At 36.7% G+C, this 20437-nt stretch overlaps 1 protein-coding gene across 1 annotated transcript in view; it reads right to left on the bottom strand.

Annotated features, from left to right (window-relative positions):
* KIAA1468 (KIAA1468 ortholog) overlaps positions 1-20437 on the bottom strand; it is an 84278-nt gene that overhangs the window by 56044 nt on the left and 7797 nt on the right. The window contains exon 2 of the mRNA XM_010000954.1: positions 4952-5041. Coding sequence (XP_009999256.1) covers positions 4952-5041 — 90 coding nt within the window. The remainder of the gene's footprint in view (positions 1-4951; positions 5042-20437) is intronic.

The following is a 20437-nucleotide window of genomic DNA, read 5'->3' as shown; positions in this document are numbered from 1 at the left end:
AGGCTAGGAAAGGAAAGAATCACATTGATTCTCTACATCAGGAAAGCAGAGAGCAGAAATTTAAAGCCCTGAGACTGGTTAGTCTTCCTACAAGAAAAGGGCATTTCTGAACAATCTGTTTTGCCTTAGGGGAGAAAACTGTTCCTTCAGAATTTGAGTGGCTCTCTTGATTTTTCTTTTTATAAAGAACTCAAATCACTACAGTTACCATTCTGGAACAAAAAATTGACTTACTTTAAAGAGCTGGATCTTTCAAAAAAGATTTTCATATTACTGTTTTTTAGATGTTACACTTTTCATGCAGCTAATCTAATACACCTTAAAAGAGAAGGGTCTATCAGGAGTGTGTAGCTTGCTTGATCAGCTTAGAAAATTAAAAAATATACTTTCTCAAGGATCTTACTCTATATTCACCCACATCTGTTAATGAGTTTGTAAATTATTGAACCATAGATAGAGAAGTTACCTAAAAAGAACAGCTTGCAATTTGTGATATTGAACAAGCTGAGATCCACATGAACAGCAGCCATGTTGGGCCAAAGCCAAAAAGTTTAAGAAATAGTATTTAAAAGAATTTTCAGTACTTTAGTATAAGCAGTATTTTTTTTCCAATTATATTAGAACTTAACATTCTACACATTAATTACCTTGTCAGACTTTTGCATGCTTCTGTATAAAGTACATCAGACATCAACAGAAAGGCAGTTTTATGTTGTGAAGCCACTATACACCATTCTGGCTTTTCTTTTTAAAACCAGTTCTTCACTGAAGTATAAATGGCCGCTGTGATTACCTAGCACAAACTGCCCTCAGATTTGGACATACTGTAACAAGTTTTGTAATTTGTTTCTTGACTGTCATTTCAAGTTCCTCCTTCTTCTAAACTCTAGAATTCCAAACGTCCAAATTATGCTTTCTGAAACATGTATGACATCTCATTACATTTGATGGATTTTTGCATATATTTGGAGTAAATCAGAAAAAAATTAATTCTCTGACTACAGTTAACAATGAAGCCACAATCACAATACAGTGAAGATTTGATGATTTATAATTCCCACTTCGTTGATACAACTCCTAAGAAGAAAAGAAGTGACCATATTTATAATTAGAAACATTTCAGGATGTAGTACAAATAGACCTGAACCAGGAAGTTGCCGCAAGAGATGTCTACTGAGCTACAAAAATCATAATAGGCATTAGAGCTCATAAGCAAACAGAGAACTTATCATTCTAATAGTAGGAAGCCAACACTTGACTCATTAGCCTCATTAATGCTTTTAAGCTAATGAGATAGGACCAGCTACAAGGAAGACCTCAAGTACAGCACACCTGTCTTCAGGTTCAGCCCTTGGGGACTATCGACCTGGACAGAAATGAAGTAGCTTAATTTAACAACTGCTTAACAGGGCTTAAGACAGGAAATGGGAAGACAAAGTCAGACCCACTTCCAGGATGAACAAATTGAGCACACAATGCTGGCAAGTGATTATGGTATTACAGGTGTTTTTCATGGTTACTTTTGGTTTGGATTCTCTTCTGATTTTGATTGCACACAAGTTATAGTACTTACTAGAACATAAAGAAAAGGACTGTATAAAAACCAGAAACTGCAAACCTAAGTCTAGGTAAATGAAATCCTCCAAAATAATGAAGTGCTTTTTGAACCTGTCCCTTCCTTTAAAATCCTGACAGGGACAGTATTTTATTCTGCTAATCACAGATACATAGTCTAGGCTAGAAATCAATGCTAATGCAGGGAGATATGAGGACACAAATGATTGTAAAGGAGTTTGATTATGAGAATCAATTTTATTATAATTCAAAACACAGCATTGCATTTCAACAATTACCAGATTCTCTGAACAGATGTCAAAGGCAGGTTAGCAATACTAAATACTCTGAATTATAGAAAGTAGGGTTTTTACATCACAAACATACTTGTGCACACAGTTAATTTAAGATGCTGCAGTAGATTCAGTTCCTTAGACTGAATGTCAGATGAACTATTTAAAACAAATGCTGTGGGTATTTCAGTTCAACTTAAGTGTACTCTTATTCCACGGCAATGAAACAAGTTTTCCATTCTCTGGTTATTTTATTAAAATGAATATTTGAAGAAGGTTTACTAAGCCTAGTAAATCCTTCAGTACTGACTTAATCTTAGCACCAAATGTTTCAGTACTTTATACATTACTATAGATTCAAGACTTACTAAACTTACAGAACAAGTTGTTTCCCATCTAGTATATTGCAAGCTCTAAGAATACATATATTTTTGGAAAGTCAGCATGGATTACAAATATATTATCCAATTTGTTATACAGCTCTCTATGCTTATGCTAATACCAGGTGGATAAGAGAAGAATATTGATGTTTTCTAAACTGCAGTTAGTTTTGTGATGCTCACTCCCATCCTGACTGGCTTTTGTGACTTGCATATTTTCAGCCAAGCTGGTGGTAATAGGATAGAAAAGACTCACTTAATTTATTTTGATCAGGTTTCCCAAGCCACAAGTTCCTATCAACTCTTCAAAACTTGTTTGCTTCTAGGCCAAATTTTTATTCTCGTGCCAGATGGAATGAACTGGGCTAACAGATCTGAAATACTGAAAATCATTTCAAACAAGAACATTGCTAGTTATTTCCAGGAATTTTTGGATTGGTAAAATAAAAAAATATGGCAGCCGAGAGTAACACCACCCATAACAGCAAAAAAAGATACGATGGCTCTGGATGGCTCTGGATGACAGCAAAAAAAGATACGATGGCTCTGGATGGTATAAATGCACATGTTTTGATTTGGTACTTCTAACTCTGCCATGGTATAAAAGTATTTGTAACTGGATATGCTATAACTTCAGTTTTCAGGTCCTTTTGACTCAGGACCAGTTTCTTTTAGCAACTGATGTGTATTTATTTCCTACCCTTTGTTTGACATTTGACTGAGGAACTGATGTGGAAATCACAGGTTCTGTCCAATAGCAAAAAAAACGATAACAGCATGAGAAAGGCATTTACAAAAAGAAACTACTGAAACCTCACCCTGAGAACTACCAAAAGAAAAATATGACTATCAGATCATGGCCTCAAGATTTGCAACAGATTACAATCTTAGCTCCTAAGCATCAAAGCTCTTTGCTAAGAAGAAAGAATATGAGAAGAAAGAAGCAGGATGGACTCCTAGTTATGTTTCAAAGTGCATTTGCAGCTAAGAACTACTTCAAAAGCAGAAGTTACAAGCATGAGTTTGTTCAAAGAAGGAACTGGATATGAAAAGTTTCTGAAACCTCCACTGACATTTTTGTTAATGTGCAAATTAAATACTTATCAGTTTTCTGAAGTTTATCGATTACATAGGTGCTTTTAAACAGAGTTGAAGCAAGAGGATTTAAGCAATTATAATTTAAACAGAATTTTAAGTAGAAATAGAATATTTTTGAAAACTTCCAAGTCTCTATAAACATCCGGTCTTGCTTTGTTCAAGTTCTTGGTTCAAGTCACATTCTAATAACTCATGGAAAAACCTCTCTAAAGGAACACAGAAATGTAATGTAGACATTCTGCAACATAATTTGCTATTTGCTTGTCCATTACATGTGACAGTGGTCAATTAATATACTGTACTCTTAAAAAATCTCCATCTTTTTTAGGATGCACTTAGTTAAATTTAGTATTTCTTTGTAGGATATGCTAATTTCATACTAGAAGTAACCAATATTTTGTCATGCATGTTCCATCAGAAGATTAAGGGTTCTACTGGATGTCACTTCTGACTTTACTTTCCCTAAGCATCTCTAATCCAATTCAGTTACTAAAGACAACTCCAAGCAAAAACCAAACCAGCACTCTCAATATTACTATTTCCAGGAAATACTAGCTAGTGTACTGGTTTTGGCTGGGATAGAGTTAATTTCCCTTATAGTAGCTAGTGTGGGGCTATATTTTGCATTTGTGCTTATATTAAGTGATTCATAGCTTCTATAGGGAAACTCATAAAAGCTCTCTAGAAACTGCTGCAGAACTGCTTTCCTTCTTGACAATTAATACTGTTTAATACCATGAGCACATGAAGGTTTTCCATGCTGTGACTTTTGTTCTTGCAGTTTAGCCTTATGAAGCCTGAAACGATGCAAGCTGCTCTATCTGCTCCACCCTGTTGTCTCTGCTCTGAACCAGGACTCTTCATCCTAGCAGAAATACTGTCATGGTCTTAAGTAAAGGCTGGTGAAACACGGCCTGGATTAGAGAAACACAGCTCATATTCAAAAGAGATTATTATACTAATTTCAAATACAAGAGAAAAGCAGTCTCCGCCTGAGGCAAGATAATAATAAACACTAAGATAAAAAATGCTGCAGGCTCCTAAAACCAGAACAACTGGAAGAGACAAAACCCCTTCTGCTTCTTTGAAACAATCTTAAGCAATCAAGAAATCAAGTGGGAGAGAAGAAAAGCACTACAATTAACATTGGTAGCGAAGATGGAACTGAGAAAATCCCAAATTTACTTTGGATTTGGTAATGCTTGTTTGATCTATATGTAAGCTGTATTTAAGAGATTACTTGCTATTGATCTTTATATTAGAAAGCTATCACAGTAGTCACACACTACTACATAGAATATTTTAGCATGTTTCAGCTAAACAACAGTAATTGACAGGCATTATCAATACACTGTTCTGTTGTCAAAAACTAGGCACAATTTTCAACCATATGCTTGCTTCCACCCTGGTGACATCTGGAATCATATAGAAGTACACGTGCCTAAATATTTACAATAATTATAGAGTGACTTAAACATGATTATACCATGAAGTGACCAGTTAAACCACCACAGTGATGTATTGTCATCTTCAGGAATGTTAATTTAAATATAATGCTACTAGAAACAACAACTAAAATGATAAATTTCACATTCTGTAATTCCTAAATCATACAAAAAAACTTACCTGCTACTCTTTCGTCTGTTTCCCTAGTGCCATCATCAGAATATCTTGCAAAATCTAAGGAATCAAGAGTACTGATGCTTCCAGTGCGATCTTAAGGGAGAAAAAAAAAATATATATATATCAGTAAAAATTCTGAGAGTTGACTGGCTTTGATAGACACAGTCAAAGCAACATCTCATTTCAGAAACTATAAATCAAAGACTAATTAAAGTTCTCAAGATTGAAATTTTACTGCATTTTCTGAAAGTCTGTCTCTAAGTAAAAAGCATGTCAGTGAATTTGAAAAAACACAGTACTACAGCAAATTCAGTAAACAGACACTAAAAAATTCACCCTTGCTCTCTTCAAAAGGCAGCATTTCTACCCTGTCCACAGCACAGGAGCAGTGCAGCCCAGCCCTTCCCCTTCTCTACTAGAGTGAGGGACCTTCACCCTGCACATGCATGTGAGCACGCACAAGAAACCAAACAGGTACAAACCATTCTGCAAGAAGTTTGAAGCAGTTTTGTTCCCATTTACAGAAATCTGTAACTGCCCCAAATACATGAATATTTCCTTTTCCCTTGTTTAGCATTTTAAGGCATGTTAACACAACAAAATACTATATTTATCTCCTGATCTAGTCATTTACTTCAGTACATCTCCACTTAGTACAATATTTACTAAGGAACAAATTACCTAGCAAAATTAAAGCAAAGCAGGTACAGTTCACGCCTTTGCAGGTATAATATTCACATTCTAGAATTAAATAGTCAATAAAAAAACCCCAACATTCAAGCAATTCAGTAACTATCAGACATTTTTTGTTTCAGAAAAAAAAATTAAACAAAACACAATTCTGGTAATTTCGAGTATGTTGAAGCACACATTCACCTTTTTATTAGAAAAATGTGCAAAGAAATTACTCAGTGACAGAAGGCAAAACAAAGAAAACACATTCCTAACACAATTGAACATGCAGAAATTACATTAAGTAACTTAGTATCTTTCCCATCTTTTTGAAATAAATCAGAAATAATTTAAATTATAATAAAGCTGTTGTCACATTAACAAAGAACAAATGCCATATGGCTATCAAAAAAGCTGTGACTGTCAGTGGAAAGAGAAGCAATTTCATCACTTGTCAGTCAAATGTTGTCATGACTAACATCTAGAAAGTCTTTAAACTCCCCCTTGCCCAATTTTGCATTATGTTGTAAAAAAAAGTAGTAACGAGGGGTTCTTTTTCACATTTGAGCCTAGGATGATTAACGAGGGGTTCTTTTTCACATTTGAGCCTAAATTGTCCCTTAAACTCTTAGGATGACGCCGTCTCTACGTACAGGCCAGCACGACACTGAAATCAGAACACCTGGATTGAGACTGAGTAAAGCAGCAACATCCACTTGAAAAGCTACATAGAATACCAAATTTGTCAACTCTAACCAACTTACAAAACTAAACTAAAAGCACCTGGCAATCTTAACTTGTCTGTTTATGGACACAAAGTATACAATAGCATGCAGTTTATATTTAACTTCCTTTTTTGGTTTTCCCCTCTGTCATCTAAGCAATGAAGCAAAAAATATTGCTCCTCAATGAGTCTCTATTCAGTATTTAGTTTTAAAACTCACCGTTCACTTGCAGGTTCTACTCTTATCTACTGCATTATTTCCAGACTCTGATCTCATGTAACAGTTCTCTCTAAGCTGCTCTATAGAGCTTAGCAGTACAGTACAAACTCATCTTTTTACAGCATCTTTGCAAAATGGACTGCTGTGAAAATAAACTTTCCTCTTGCAGTCTTGCCATGTTCACAGCTCAGTTTTCTATTTCTCTTGCAAAGTATGTAACAGAGAAACGATGCTCAAATTTTCAGGTAAAGCCAACCACATCATAATAATTAAAAAAATTAAAGCTGTAAGCAACAAAACCTCTTATGTATGACTAATGGCATGCTTTAGAGGCAAAGGCTCTCCCTGCACAACTGATAAAACAAATACAGCCATAAAATAAACTTATTTGCCAAAGCAGCCAGAAGCTTACTGAAAAAAAAAAAAAAAGCTGTCTAGAAAAAAGCATTGGGTAACTGAAGTCTGTATCAGCATGTACAGAACAGAAGCCATTTAAGAACACACCAGCAGCTGTAAATCCAACAACTCACAATTCCCAACCAATGAATACCAATCAGTTTTACAACGGTAATGGTCCTTATGAAAACTAAATAAAACCAAGGGGTTTTATGATTTTAACAACCCAAAACTGCCTGAAGCACCATATCTACACACACAGAGGCAATTCATAAAGTTGAAACTTCTAGATTAACCATTTAAACAGACACTCTCTTTGCAAACAGGTTTGCATTATAAAGAGAAAGAAATATCTGGATTCAGGTTTATTAAACCAAACGATGATGTGCTGAGGAGCACCAGCCCCATGGTCTGTTTCCTGCTACCATTATTTCCCTCTCCTGGTAATGCTGATCCCCCTTCCCATTATAAAAGTACCTGTCCCAGTTATCACCATCCCCCAAGCAAGTGGTCATTATTAAACCAAGCCAATTTGGGTGCTAGAAGTTATTATGTCCACATTGTTAATTCTGAAGTTTTAAAATTAAAACTGTATTGATGTATTGCATTGGTGGAACTTGAAATCTAAAGAGAATTCTGTACAAATACCCAAATAAATCCTGAAGGAAATTAAACAGTAACAGATACAACTGTATACACACACAGGCTGAACAGTATCTTCTCGATTCAGTGTCCCACTAGACGATGCATGTTGCAAAACTCAATCAAGTCGGGAAATTACAGCTTCCATTACACAACTCAAACTAAATGGTTAGCTTGAATAATGTAACAAGACTTCCAACCCTATTTTGCTATAGCCTTCAACTAGGTGGAAGTGGCTCCTGCTGTTAAAAGTATGAGGCTGAAACACTTTGGGTGAGGCATCTCCTGGCCAAACTGGCTCCACAGGCATCAATGAATCATCAGTGCTAAGTTTATACCCTGCAAATTCCCAGCTATGCAGAAAGCCCAGTCAGAGATGCTGCAGCTCCACCACAGCTCCCACCGAGGCAAGTGTTTCAAGCAGCAGGAAGGGAAGCAATAGAGGACGTGCTCCCTTTGCCTTCAGTGCTGGTATGGCTGCTTGTTTCTGCAACCTACCTGGGAAGACAGGCATTCAGCAGAGCCAGGTGAGGTGAGGTTTTAGAGATGTTACCGTGCAACATATTGAAGCTTCTCAAGAAACAGAGCTAAGTGCCACACAAGAACTTAGATAGCAAGTTTAAACAGCAAAGAGGGATCTGTGACAGAGCTTACTAAGGTATCAGCCATGGGATTGCAACAAGGTGAGAAGAGAAAGCCAAATGAGACAGTTAACTGAAAATACCGCACAGGAAGGTGAGGGTTGGCAAGCTTGACAGATACATGATCAACAGCAGAGTCATGGTACGCTTGTGTTGCCTGGCAGTGCTGTACTGAAGACTGGTCAAAGCTGAAGACCGGCAGGCCTGTCCCATCACTTCATCTACCCAAAATCTCACTGTGGGAGTAACCACATCTGTTGCCTCACTCCTTGCCACTGTCTTTATAGGCAGCCATCAGCATCAGTGGAGGTTTATCTTGTAAGACTAATGACATCATCAGAAAATGATGGAATAATATCTTAAAACCTCAAATTTTACACTTCCATAAAGGATGAACCCACTCTGCAAAGGATCAGAGGGTGCACACAGCACCTCCCTGCTGGCAATGTGACAGCCTTATGCACTAGGGAAACAAGTAGGGCTGCTGGAAGGAGAGGAATTGGCAAGGGAAGGACTGTGCTCAGCCACACATCTCACTTGAGGAATGTGAAATGTCATCATTATTCTGAAGTACAAATAGTGTACTCCAGTACACTGAGTAGAAGAATTTCAACTAAAGCCTTCAGAAAAGAAAAATACTTTCTGAACTGAAAGGGTAAAAGGGAAAAAAAAATAATATATATATATATAATATTTCAGGAAAACAGTGTATATATGTAATTCTTCACTTTATTTTTAAACAAACAAAAAAATTAGTTTTAAGTTATTTGGCAAAGAATAATGAAAGCAGAATCCTGGAGGGGGAAATGGCTGAAGAAGAAAATTATGAATGGCTGAATTCTGTTTCATTCCTAGAAAAAAACCTGATGTGACACAGCAGTGGGAAGCCATTTTGCTGTCATGATTTGCACACTTACCAGTCTTCTATGCATATATTTTATATTTCTTTCTCTATTATTCTGAATTACAACACTTTTCAATCAGCAATTCCCTTTTGCTAAAAGCTTTCCTAGTCAACAGTTAAAAAAATAACTGCTGTCAGTTTAATGTTTCAAAAATGGTAAAGCAATGTAACAATAAGTTTTGACAAGGAGATATAAAGAAGTCCTGAAAGCATATCACTGCAATATAGAACAAGAGAGTGCCACATGTGCACAGAAAACAAAAGGCTTAGGCTGTTCATAGCTCATCCTAGTGAAATGCCAGGAGATAATATAGTAAAGGAGAGCCTGTGTCTAGTTCTTGTCTCTTACCCCTAACCCTGGTAAGGGATCAACAAAATCAGAAAGCTAAGTTTTTTTAATCCATTTCTTGAAAAACGCCATGGTTTTAACTTCATTTGTGAAGTTAAAAATTAGGTTTTCCACCATGTTTTGCTTATTACCTTACACAATCTTTTAAAATATTGCTTTATTTCAGAGGAAAAGAATTTTATTTCATTTCTTATTCCCAGAACTGTCACCTGTATGATACGCAGATTTCTGTTGGCAGCTTCTATTCCCTAGGCATATTCAGCTCTTTCACTGAAAGTTGAGTATAACTATATAAGGAATCAAATGTAAAAAAATCTCAAAAAGAAATCATACATTCCTTCCAACTGACATAGGTAACATGACAGAGATTGAGTTTCATTTACACTGATGGTAAAAACAGTTTAATCTTACCAGCTTACCTAAAGGGACACCACGAGGGATATTTGCCACAGTTTCACAGTACATGAATTAAGCAGAAATCAGTTGCAGGCTTCTACAAAAACACTTTATGAAATAATCTTTACATAAGCCTAGTATCATAAATCAGCTAAAAGTACAGTTATAATACTACTTGATAGAAACTCAAGAAAAAAAGCAAAAAAAATAAACTAATATTTTAAAAGATATTTGAATTTACTTTGCAAACATCTAAATTGATTAAAAAACAACTAGGTGGTAAAGCAGCCAGTAACTTGTAATATTCTAAGATCACAGGAAATCTCATAATCATGCACTATCAATCAGCTAGATGGAGCACACAAAGACCAAGAGTTTCATCTCTTCCCTTCAAATTCAAGAAGTAATCATGATACTACACTTACACAAAACAAATCCACTTTGCATACCTAACTGTTTACTTGTACTGAAAAGTATCTGCACCCATGAAACAAGACTGTTGCCACATGTTAAAATGATGAGTGATTAGCTGGCTAACAACATTTTAAACCGATTAGAGAAATAACTGACTCCTGGAAATCTGGTTTTGATTAGCACCCACACAGTGCAACGAGACGCAGTGTAAAGCCAATCCTTTCCAGTCAAGATCATAGCAGCTTCCATTGGATATCCCACATACTAGGACAAAATCCTTTCCAGTTTGAGCCAAGTTTTACATTAATTATATGGTTATAGGTAGGAGGAAAAAGCTGTAAGCAGACAGCTCACACACAGCATAGGAAGATACAAACTTTTTTTGAGACAGTAAAAGTGCAAAATCTATTAGCCTGGCTACTAACTAATGTCTACCCTGCTATTGCAGAACCATCATCTAGACTCTTCAGGAATCTACCCTCACACATTAACTATTCGGAGAAGAAAGAAAAAACACTACTTTGCATAAAAAAAACCAACAACCCACAAAACCCACTCTTGAGACATAATACCCAATTGTTTCATATAGTTCTACTTGCCATTTACTGTAGTCTTACCAAAAACTCATCATACCACAGGCTTGGAAAAGTGCCTTTTTGTAAAAAATAATGTTTTCCTTTACTTTAGAGAAAGTTTAAAGTCTTGCACAAGTAAGCTGATCCACCAGAAGTAGTTTTATTTTATAATAATACACTCTCTTCACTAAATTAAATTTTCACTACATAGGATTTCACTAGGGAGAAATATCATCAACGCCTCCCAGTTCAGTCTCAGGTACAACTCTACTTACGAGCCTACTCGGTTAAAAGCCTTCTATATTCTCCTAAAGAAAAACAGATGTTGCAAGTTTAAGTGGATGACTGAGCCCATCAAAAATTATTCCTTAGCATCATGATCTTGATGCCTATTTCTGGAAAGGAAAAAAATTCAGTGATGCTATTTCAGATCTTTGATAAGTGAGAAGCTAAAAAAAGTCCCCTACTGCAATGTTTTTTAATCTAAAACTCATGGACTATTACTAAGGCAAGCATTAAGATAATGAAGGATTTGGTTCCATGTAACTTTACAAAATATACAAAAGTTTTTCCTGATGAGTTGTGCTATAGTTACGAGTTAAGCTCTCCCTCTGCCCCCTATACACAAACAACCCTTCGCTCATGGAGGAACCTCAGACAGAAATTTTTTCTCCAAAAGAAAACCATGTCATAAAGAAATCAGTCAGAACTTTTTAAGGGGTCTACAAATCAAAGGATGGAAAAAAACCTTAATATACATCTGGAAAGGACAACAGTACAATGTTTTTTTGTAGTGTACAGATCACCTTTACCTTAGGACACACAACCTATTTTTTCAGTTCAAAGATGTATAGTAAACCAGCAAGTATTCTGATAAGAGAACCCAATTGAGAAGTTTCTTTAGAAACTACTCAGGTCTGTCACTTTCCCTTTTTTCTCTGTGCTACAGGTATAATAAAAGAACTACCAGAGTTCAGACCTAAGGAAATCTAAACATAAAAATATGTATTTTAGATCTCTTTCTGTTGGCGGTAAAGAAGTCAGCAGCCTAGGTATTTTACCTACCATAAATAGCTGAGACTTTGAGTAAAACTAGCCCTTACTGCCATGCAACAGATGGCCTGCTCTCTTCTTGAGATACTGCTATGGAAAAGTGTGTCCTTGGATAATTTCCATTTTCAGCTGTCCTACACAATATCACAGGCACAAAGCAGCAGGAAACAAGAAAACTGGGAACAGAGGCCATCCAGGAGAAAGAATAAACTTCCTCTTGTATTTGCTTGCACATGCTTAGGCTCCATACTAGCAATGAACAGCACATATGCATATGTGAATAAATCAGCTGGCAAGAAGGATAACACAAAAGATGTGGAAGTAAAAAATATTAAGAGCTTTAATGGAGTCTTTTCTACATTAAAGAATCAGACACAATTAACACTTTAAAAAGTGATCGCCGATTCACAATTTTTATTTGTGGCTACATTATGTAGCAACTGAAGTAGCTCTATTGTGCAATACATATGAATAAACGAATCAGACTAATTCCCCATAAATGATACTGCAAATTTCTTTATGCCTTACCAAATTTGATTAAGACAGCTGTTACTGTTTGATTAAGACAGCAATATTACTTTGAGAAGTCTTAAACGGCTGCGGCATTTAAAACTTGTGATACGTTTCAACTTGTTCCAAGCTTTAGCAATGCTGAATGAGCCAGCAAAGCAAACTTGATCCATGGCAGCAGGTATCTGATCTAGCATAAAACCTTTATGGCAGAAACAGACATATACCAATTTTTTAAACCAATTTGAAAAGTAAATTTTATCAGATCAATGTTTCCATGTTACTATGGTAACTCTGAGATGGAACCTCAAAGAGCCTTAAAGGAATGAACTGTAAGCATCTAACCTACTAACCTTGTTTTGCCACTGGAAGTGCCTCTTCTGCTCTCTCATGGATGTTCTTACTCAATGAAACATGCTGAATTTTCAAAGTTTGTATGTTATGAAAAGGTGTCTTCAGACCATGATCAAAGGGAAAGGAAATTAAAAGTAAAGCTGAAATTGAAATTAACTTTCAAGCTGTCAGAGTAGTACACATACAAATTATCCAGAACAGGCATTCCAAATGATCAGATAATACCAGTCCATTATGGGCAATTCGAACCAGAGTGAAAAGAGATTATCAATACATTTACCTCCTTCATACTACTAACAATCTATGAAAATTCATACAAAGTATAGGTGGTAAAAACTCTGGAGCTACAGGGAAAAAACTAATCTGTACTTGCTGACCAAGAATGGCAGAAGAAAAATATCTTTAAAAAATCAACCAGTCACCAAGTATGTAAAACACATACTCTGCAGACACATTGCAGTAAAAAGATATAACCCTCACTACCATGATAGCAACAAAGCAGAAGCTCATGAGGACGAAATTACAAGTAGGAAAATAAATCTTGCATCCTAGCACAGAAATCACACACTCACAAGTAACTGAATTAGGTTAAGATATATGGAGATATGCACCTGTGCTGATCTCATGGAGAGGCATACCAAAAAGAATCATTGCTTCTGGGGTGAGGGGGGCTTACTGCATAGGCAGTCAGAGGCAGCATCCAAATTAGTTGAATTTGAAAGAATTAAGCTGGCCCTACACAAAGCCATTTGAATGTTGCTGCAGTAAACGCTGAGGTCCAGGGGCATATGACCTTGGGGAAAGCATCAAACCCAGCCTGGCTTGCTACACATGCACTGCAGTGTGCTTGAGCCACCAGAGCTTCCCAAAACAAACAAACAAAAAAGCTAAGGGAGAAGAGTGGCACAGAGGCAGTCTTTCCAGCTCAAGACCCCAGCTGGCCTCAGCAGAAATTAGGAAGCTTCAGCAGCACCGAGTTAACTCCACATGCGTGATGTTGCAGCACTGCCTTGCCCAAAGTGTATCAATTAACTTGCATCACAAGGATTTTTCCATTCTCCACAGCAACCCAGCTTTCTGTTACATTCTCTGACATTAAGCAAAATTGTATCAATCCAGTCCTTAAATGGCTATCTTTAATGAGGGACTACTTAAATGTTTAGATAACTCTCAATTCTCAATAATTGTTTTCTGTCAGTGTCCTTTGTATTTCAATGCTAGTATGTTCCCCTTTCCCTGATTTCTGTACTAATCTCAGGACAGCAGTAAATTTTCATTTAAGGTTTAGCAACGTGTGTTCAAATGGATTCTATAAAGTATTAAAAAAAATTTTAAAAAATCTAAAAACTAGAAACAGAAGCATCTCTCCTATTGAGGAGAGGCTGAGAGAAGCACAGGCTCATGGAGAATAGCATCAATGTGTATAAACACACACCTGAAGGGAGGGTGCAGAGGATGGAGCCAAGCTCTTCTCAGCGGTGCCCAGTGACAGAAGCAGAGGCAATGGGAAATCTGAAATATGGGAGAATCCCTCTGAACGTCTGGAAGCACTTTCTTTAAAATTATTTTTTATTTATTTAATTTTTTTAAATGTGAGGAAGACCAAGCACTGGTACAGGCAGCCAGAGAGGTTGTGAAGTCTCCATCCTTGGAGTTATTTAAAAGCTGTTTGGACATGGTCCTGGGCAACTGGCTGTAGATGGCCCTCCTTGAGCAGAAGGACTGGACCAGATGATCTCCAGAAGTCCCTTCTTATCTCGTCTATGCTGTAATTCTGATATTATTTTTACCATTATTTCTTTTACACCAACAGTTTTGTCAAATGACAAGACAGTCGATAGCTCTCTCCCTCCTCTAACATCAAACAAAGATGAAAAAGTACTTGTTATGTAAATAAGAAAATCTTATTCTCTGAGTTTTTACATAACAGCATTTCCTTCAATTCAACAGCAAAGTAATCAGCTGCATCACCATCCTGCAGCATTATATTGCAGGAAAGGAGTAAGTAAATTGCCTCTCCCCTGTGGTGCACCAGGGGAAGGCGTTCAGTATCTCTCAAGGGCTTTTTCAGCTTGATGTCTTAAAAAAACCCAAAGAAACAAACAAAAAAAACCAAACAGAAAACCTTTACAGATTTATTTTTTTAAAAAACTATTTTATCCAACAAACACAACATACTTTGTATCATGTCTCAGGCATGTGCATCAAATAAAAATAAAAGGTCTACAACCTTTATTGAATCACTCTAAATTTAGTCTATGCTAGAGGAGAGCTCGACTCAGTTTCTCAAATCTGCATCTTTACAATACACTAGAAAGCCAAATACAAGTAACACATTGAAGATAAAGAGTACAGATTTTGAATACACAACAGCATAAAGTTTTATGACCTATCTTAATATACTGGTAGGAAAAAGGCTTCTGATGCTACATTTTAAGTAGTCCTATATATAAATTATCTAACTCAAAAATTTGTAACAAATCTTAGTTTAGCTTGAAAGTACAAGGACTTCCCAAAAATATTTTTATTTATTTCCATAAATTCTGAGTTTATAGACCATAGAAATATAGTATTTACAAAAATTTAAATTAACACAGAAGATGGGCTGTGCACACAGGTCAGCTTCCAACACCACTGATATCAATATCTAGTTGGTCATGACTTTGCTTGCAAATACTAGACATCTTTTTATATTAGACAAGGAATCTCATATAAATCTCCAGAAAGCAGTCACTCAGCTGATCAGAATTTATGAGTCACATCTTCAGTCAAGAGAAAGATAATTCTCAAAGGGAGAAAAGCTACAGGAAACTTAACTTATACAGAATTCAAATTAGGTACAGGGGTGCCTAAAGAAGCTTTCTGTAGTTGGTTCTGAAATGCAAAGCACTAGCTAATCTTGCCATTTCCCTTCTTCTTTCTCCCCCACCCAAAAAATTAAATAAATCTCTCCTTTCCCTAACAGTAAAACTGTTAGAAGGAAAGTGTCCTGCACAAAGCTTTGCTGAAGCTTTCAACCAAGGCATGGTTAAACTCACATAACTGAACTAGCTACAGTGCATATATATATGTTCATGTCTGCCTTCCCCAACATAAAAAACGTAACTGGCACAGGACTAAAGCTGATAAATTTCCTACAGTGTATCTGTAAATGTCCTAAGGGAACAAGAACATGCAAATAAATTACAAGGTAAAATGTAAGATGGTACCCTGGCTACTCAGTGATAACTCGATATTTGCCTGCCTATTACCAGTGGCTACTAGTCCGTCCTTCTTTGCCCATCAATGTCATGCTTATCTCATGATACCTTATCTTGTTATTTCTTTGCATAGTTACACCCTTATGGGGACTAACCTATCTTCTCAATTACCTACCCATAACATTCCAAAGCACCCCAACAAAGGTATCAGCTAAAGCTTTAACCATCCATCAGAAACAGCTTCCAGCAGACATGGTTTCCACTCACTTGACAACTCGAGCACTTGCAAAAGTTTTAAACTAAGAAGCTCTTAAGCTATGAAGTGCATCTCACTGAAAACTTTTCAGATATAAGTGTCAGTACAATGGAGGTGGGTTTAAACCAGTCACAACTGGGGAAGGTTTAGCTTTGGTCTACTGAAGTAGACTTCAGTAGTCAAAGTCAACTTCAGTCTGCTATGAAACCTCTCAGGTTTCATCCAGGCATTACTGTTTTCTGGCAGGTCTGCAGGAAACTCTGCTCCCCTTTCCTGCACTGTTACATACAAGGCTCTTATTCTTCTAAATGTTTTCTGTACTTCTTTTAAAGAGTCAACATTCCGTCTTTCCCATCTGCTGACAACAGCAGCTCTTCCTATGTGGCTTTTGCCACTAGGACCCATATGAATTTCTACGGCTATAAGCAAAAACAGAGAGTTACTTCTGAAACAAAATAAAGAAACCCTAATAATAAACAAAGCCAGGAGCTTACTATAAAGAAGTAGCAATGTTTTATACTTTTGTACTCACAGATGAGCTAAATATAAATGGAATCAGGTCCTCAGTTATAAACAACTTCATTTGGGAAATAACTAACAAAATTATCTCGTGAAAAACAAATATAACATAAACGTTCAAGCTCTTGCTTTATGATTTTCATTAAAGCTATTTCAAATTTTGAGAATGTTGACCTTTTGCAGCCATGAATTAAAAATAAATGGCAGATTTTAAGACTAAAGCTAGTTCTAATAGTGTAAGCTGCATCCCTGCAGGAAGGGGCATTGGCCAAGCATACCAATCAAAGGGCATCATATGAATAACAAAAAAAAAAAAGGAAGCTTCTTCATCCACTATGTTCAAGCTTGAATTATGGTCATATGTGTATATTACAAAACACTTGAGATTTGGGAAGAAGGATGAGAAATTTAAGCCACAGTCCTATTTCTAAATTTCATGTATCTTGATTTGTACTGCACTTGGTTATGCAAAATGATAGGGAAGGGGATGCAAATTTAAATTTAATATGTATGTGCTAACCAAAGCCTTGTAAAAAGCTGAAAGTTGTATGAAGGAGAGACTTCCAAACCACATCACTCACATGAGTACCATTAGAAAAGCAGTATCAAAATGGTCTGGTAGATGTGGAGCTACTGTTGTTGAAAACAATGGAAGAAGCTGTCACAGAAGTTGAGGAAGACTTGACAGACATACAGGACATGAAGGATGACTGTACACAAGTGCTGTGCATCTAAAGGAACAGTGTGGGTCCTTTACAACGTGAATTTGCTTCAAACTAGAAGAGCAAGTAGTTAGACACAATATACATTTCCATATTTTTCAATAGAATTTATCTTCATCTCTGTTTGCAGCTATCTGGAAAATGGAAGGGTGTTTTTGAAAAAAAAAAATAAGAAAACCTAGTCATCTGACTATCATTTGCTTTTGTAACCAAGTGCTCTGATGCATGGTTCAAAGACAAAACAGCTTCTAAGTCACCAGCTGACCACATGACACTAGTTGATTAAATCCTATGACAATTCATTAAAATCTCTTTAGAGCAGTCTTTAAAGAGAAAGATAAGAAAAAACCAAAGGAAATTCCAGCATGCACTCACACATATTTTATCTTGCCCAGAAGGATCCTGAGAAGTGCCAATGAACACTTGCACTGAAATTCTCCCATTCTGTACAGGGAGGCACAGTACAAAGCCTTCCATTGCTCCATGGAAATCCTCAGGCAGCATTCCAAACATACTTCACATTCAATAAGAATTGCCAGTCACACTTTTTCTGCATCCAATCAAATTATCCAAAACCTCAGTGCAAACCCATGAAATTAATCTAACTTAAGGACAAGGAAGAGCAGGTGCAAAGCTAGAGCCGAGAACAAAGTCTTCTGATATAGACAGAAATAAAGAACTTTTTTTTTTCATCTGACCACATGAAGATTTATTTTTCACTGAAGCATAGAAAAGTGACCTTAGAATGACAATCATGCCAAACTATGCTGCCTTCTGCATCAATAGTTTCTATGAAGAAAACTATGGGTTTATTCTCAAATACCTCTTGCCATGTTAAAGCAAGAGAAGGCACCTCCACTACTGTCACACACATTCGCTGCAAGTCTCCATGTGAGGATCCACAAATTTGAGCACACAGGCTGCACTTCTAAACAAAACTAAACTTTTTCACTAACTTCGGAAACTATTCAGACTGTTGGATTTGATCTGCAGCTTAATCATGTGACTAAATCAAATAATACCAGATGCTTAAGAGGAAAATGGAAAGAACTGTTGCAAAGACCATATATAATTTTCAGCCCATCAGAGTCTTCTGCAAACTATTTTTTAACATTTGGAAACTGGCATGAATGCAGAGGTAAGAGACTATCAGCTATTGTTGACATCAACCAGAATCAGGCTGAACAGCACCTACACAGCTGCTTGCTCAGTCCTAGACTGCAAGAAAGTCTGATAGCTAGAAATTTAAAATTCTAGCTGATATATATATATATATAAATATTTCATTGCTCTGGATCTGCCACCTTTCAATGTAAATTGCTTTTTGAATCCTTGTTGAGACAAAAAAACCCTCCTTTGCAAAGCACACTCTGACCTGTAGTAGATACTGGATTTCAAGGCATACTTAATCTTTAACCTAAGGTCTAGCATGATATTTATTTTTACCACACCTCAGTATTATTAAACTGCTCCAAAGTAAGTCTTAATTCCTCCTCTACCACCTCTTCTCCTCCCCTGCCTCCCCCACTTTCTTTTTAATAGCGATGTCTCATTGTCACCTATAATTCAGCAAATTAGCACAATAATCATTAAGATATTCTCTCTCAAGTATGCATTGGTCTAGAATTCCAAGAGGTCAATTTTTTTTTGTTTTCATGCATAACACCACAGTTACACAGGCTGCTAGTTTTCTAATTCTACTGAGTACGTACATTATCAATAACTGGAAGCAACTCATCATGTTAACAAGAAAAGAGAATGTCTAATCAATCGGATGTATTGACTGAAATCCCTAAGGAAGCTGCTTTTAAAGAAACAGAAATTTATGTCAGTTCAAAGCCTTGAAGCACAATTTTTTCCAACATTCTCCCACCTTATCATGAAGAAAACCACACTGAAGTTTCAGCTGGACAAAGCCAAGAATGAAATTCTACGTATTCATAAACAAGATAACCAGAATATAAACAACACAGCATGAGAAAAAAAGAAAAAATCCAAACAATTTTAAAGGTAATGAAAGCAGTAATACTGGGAAAGTCTAGATGTTTCCTATTAGCCCAGTCATCTATTTACATCTACTCATGCTATTAGTTATTTCCAAATTTTAAGTCTAACTGCATTATTTGCAACATGAGAATCTTTCGTTAAAAACAAACAGAAATATGGGACTAATTACAAATTACCTTTAGGTGTTCTAGGCTGCAGGTAAAAAAGTCTTTCAACTGTCTGCTTTCATTTTAATACCGTCCCATGAGTCCATTAAGCCCTCACACAGTCAGATGGCTGGGAAGCTTCTCTCCCTCAACGTAATTTCCACAAGCTACTTCATTTTTAGAGCTCTACTTTATTTTTAGAGCTCTACATTTCTTGACAGTAACACTCATAGGACACAGAAGCAATTTTATCTGAAGCCATCAGCTCTCCTAATAGAACTCAGAAGCTTTTAAGCTTTTCACAGCTTAAATCATCCCAGCTACCTGATGATTTACCAAACATTTGCACCAGTTTTTCTCCCAAAAGCTTTACTGACCTAGTACATTTCCCATCCACAACTCCGTATGCCAAAACTGTTGGCCCAAGACATCAGACACCTGGTAAACATTCCAACATTAACTACAGGAAACGTTGTATTAGTTGTGCATGACCTGTGAAGCTCAGACCTTTCCCTGGATGACTTAGCCATTATAGCGCATCTGCTGAAGTAACATGTGGGCTCCTGACGCCCCATTTCTGACAGCTTTCAGACTCTGAGCGTATCAGCCACGGGTTAACGCTCAACTCCTTCTCCTAGCAGCGCACGACTTCTCTCTTGATAGCAGGCGCTAACGTCGCCAATTCCCATCCCTCTCGTCCCTTCCACATTTGGCACACGCCTGACCTTCACAGGAAGGCTGTGTCTCGGCGCGGGGGGCTCAGCGGGGCCGGGGGCACCGCATCCTCCT

Source organism: Chaetura pelagica, unplaced genomic scaffold (assembly GCF_000747805.2).
Source record: "Chaetura pelagica isolate M959 unplaced genomic scaffold, ChaPel_1.0 scaffold104, whole genome shotgun sequence".
NCBI lineage: Eukaryota > Metazoa > Chordata > Aves > Apodiformes > Apodidae > Chaetura > Chaetura pelagica.
This window is presented reverse-complemented; position numbering and strand designations above follow the sequence as displayed.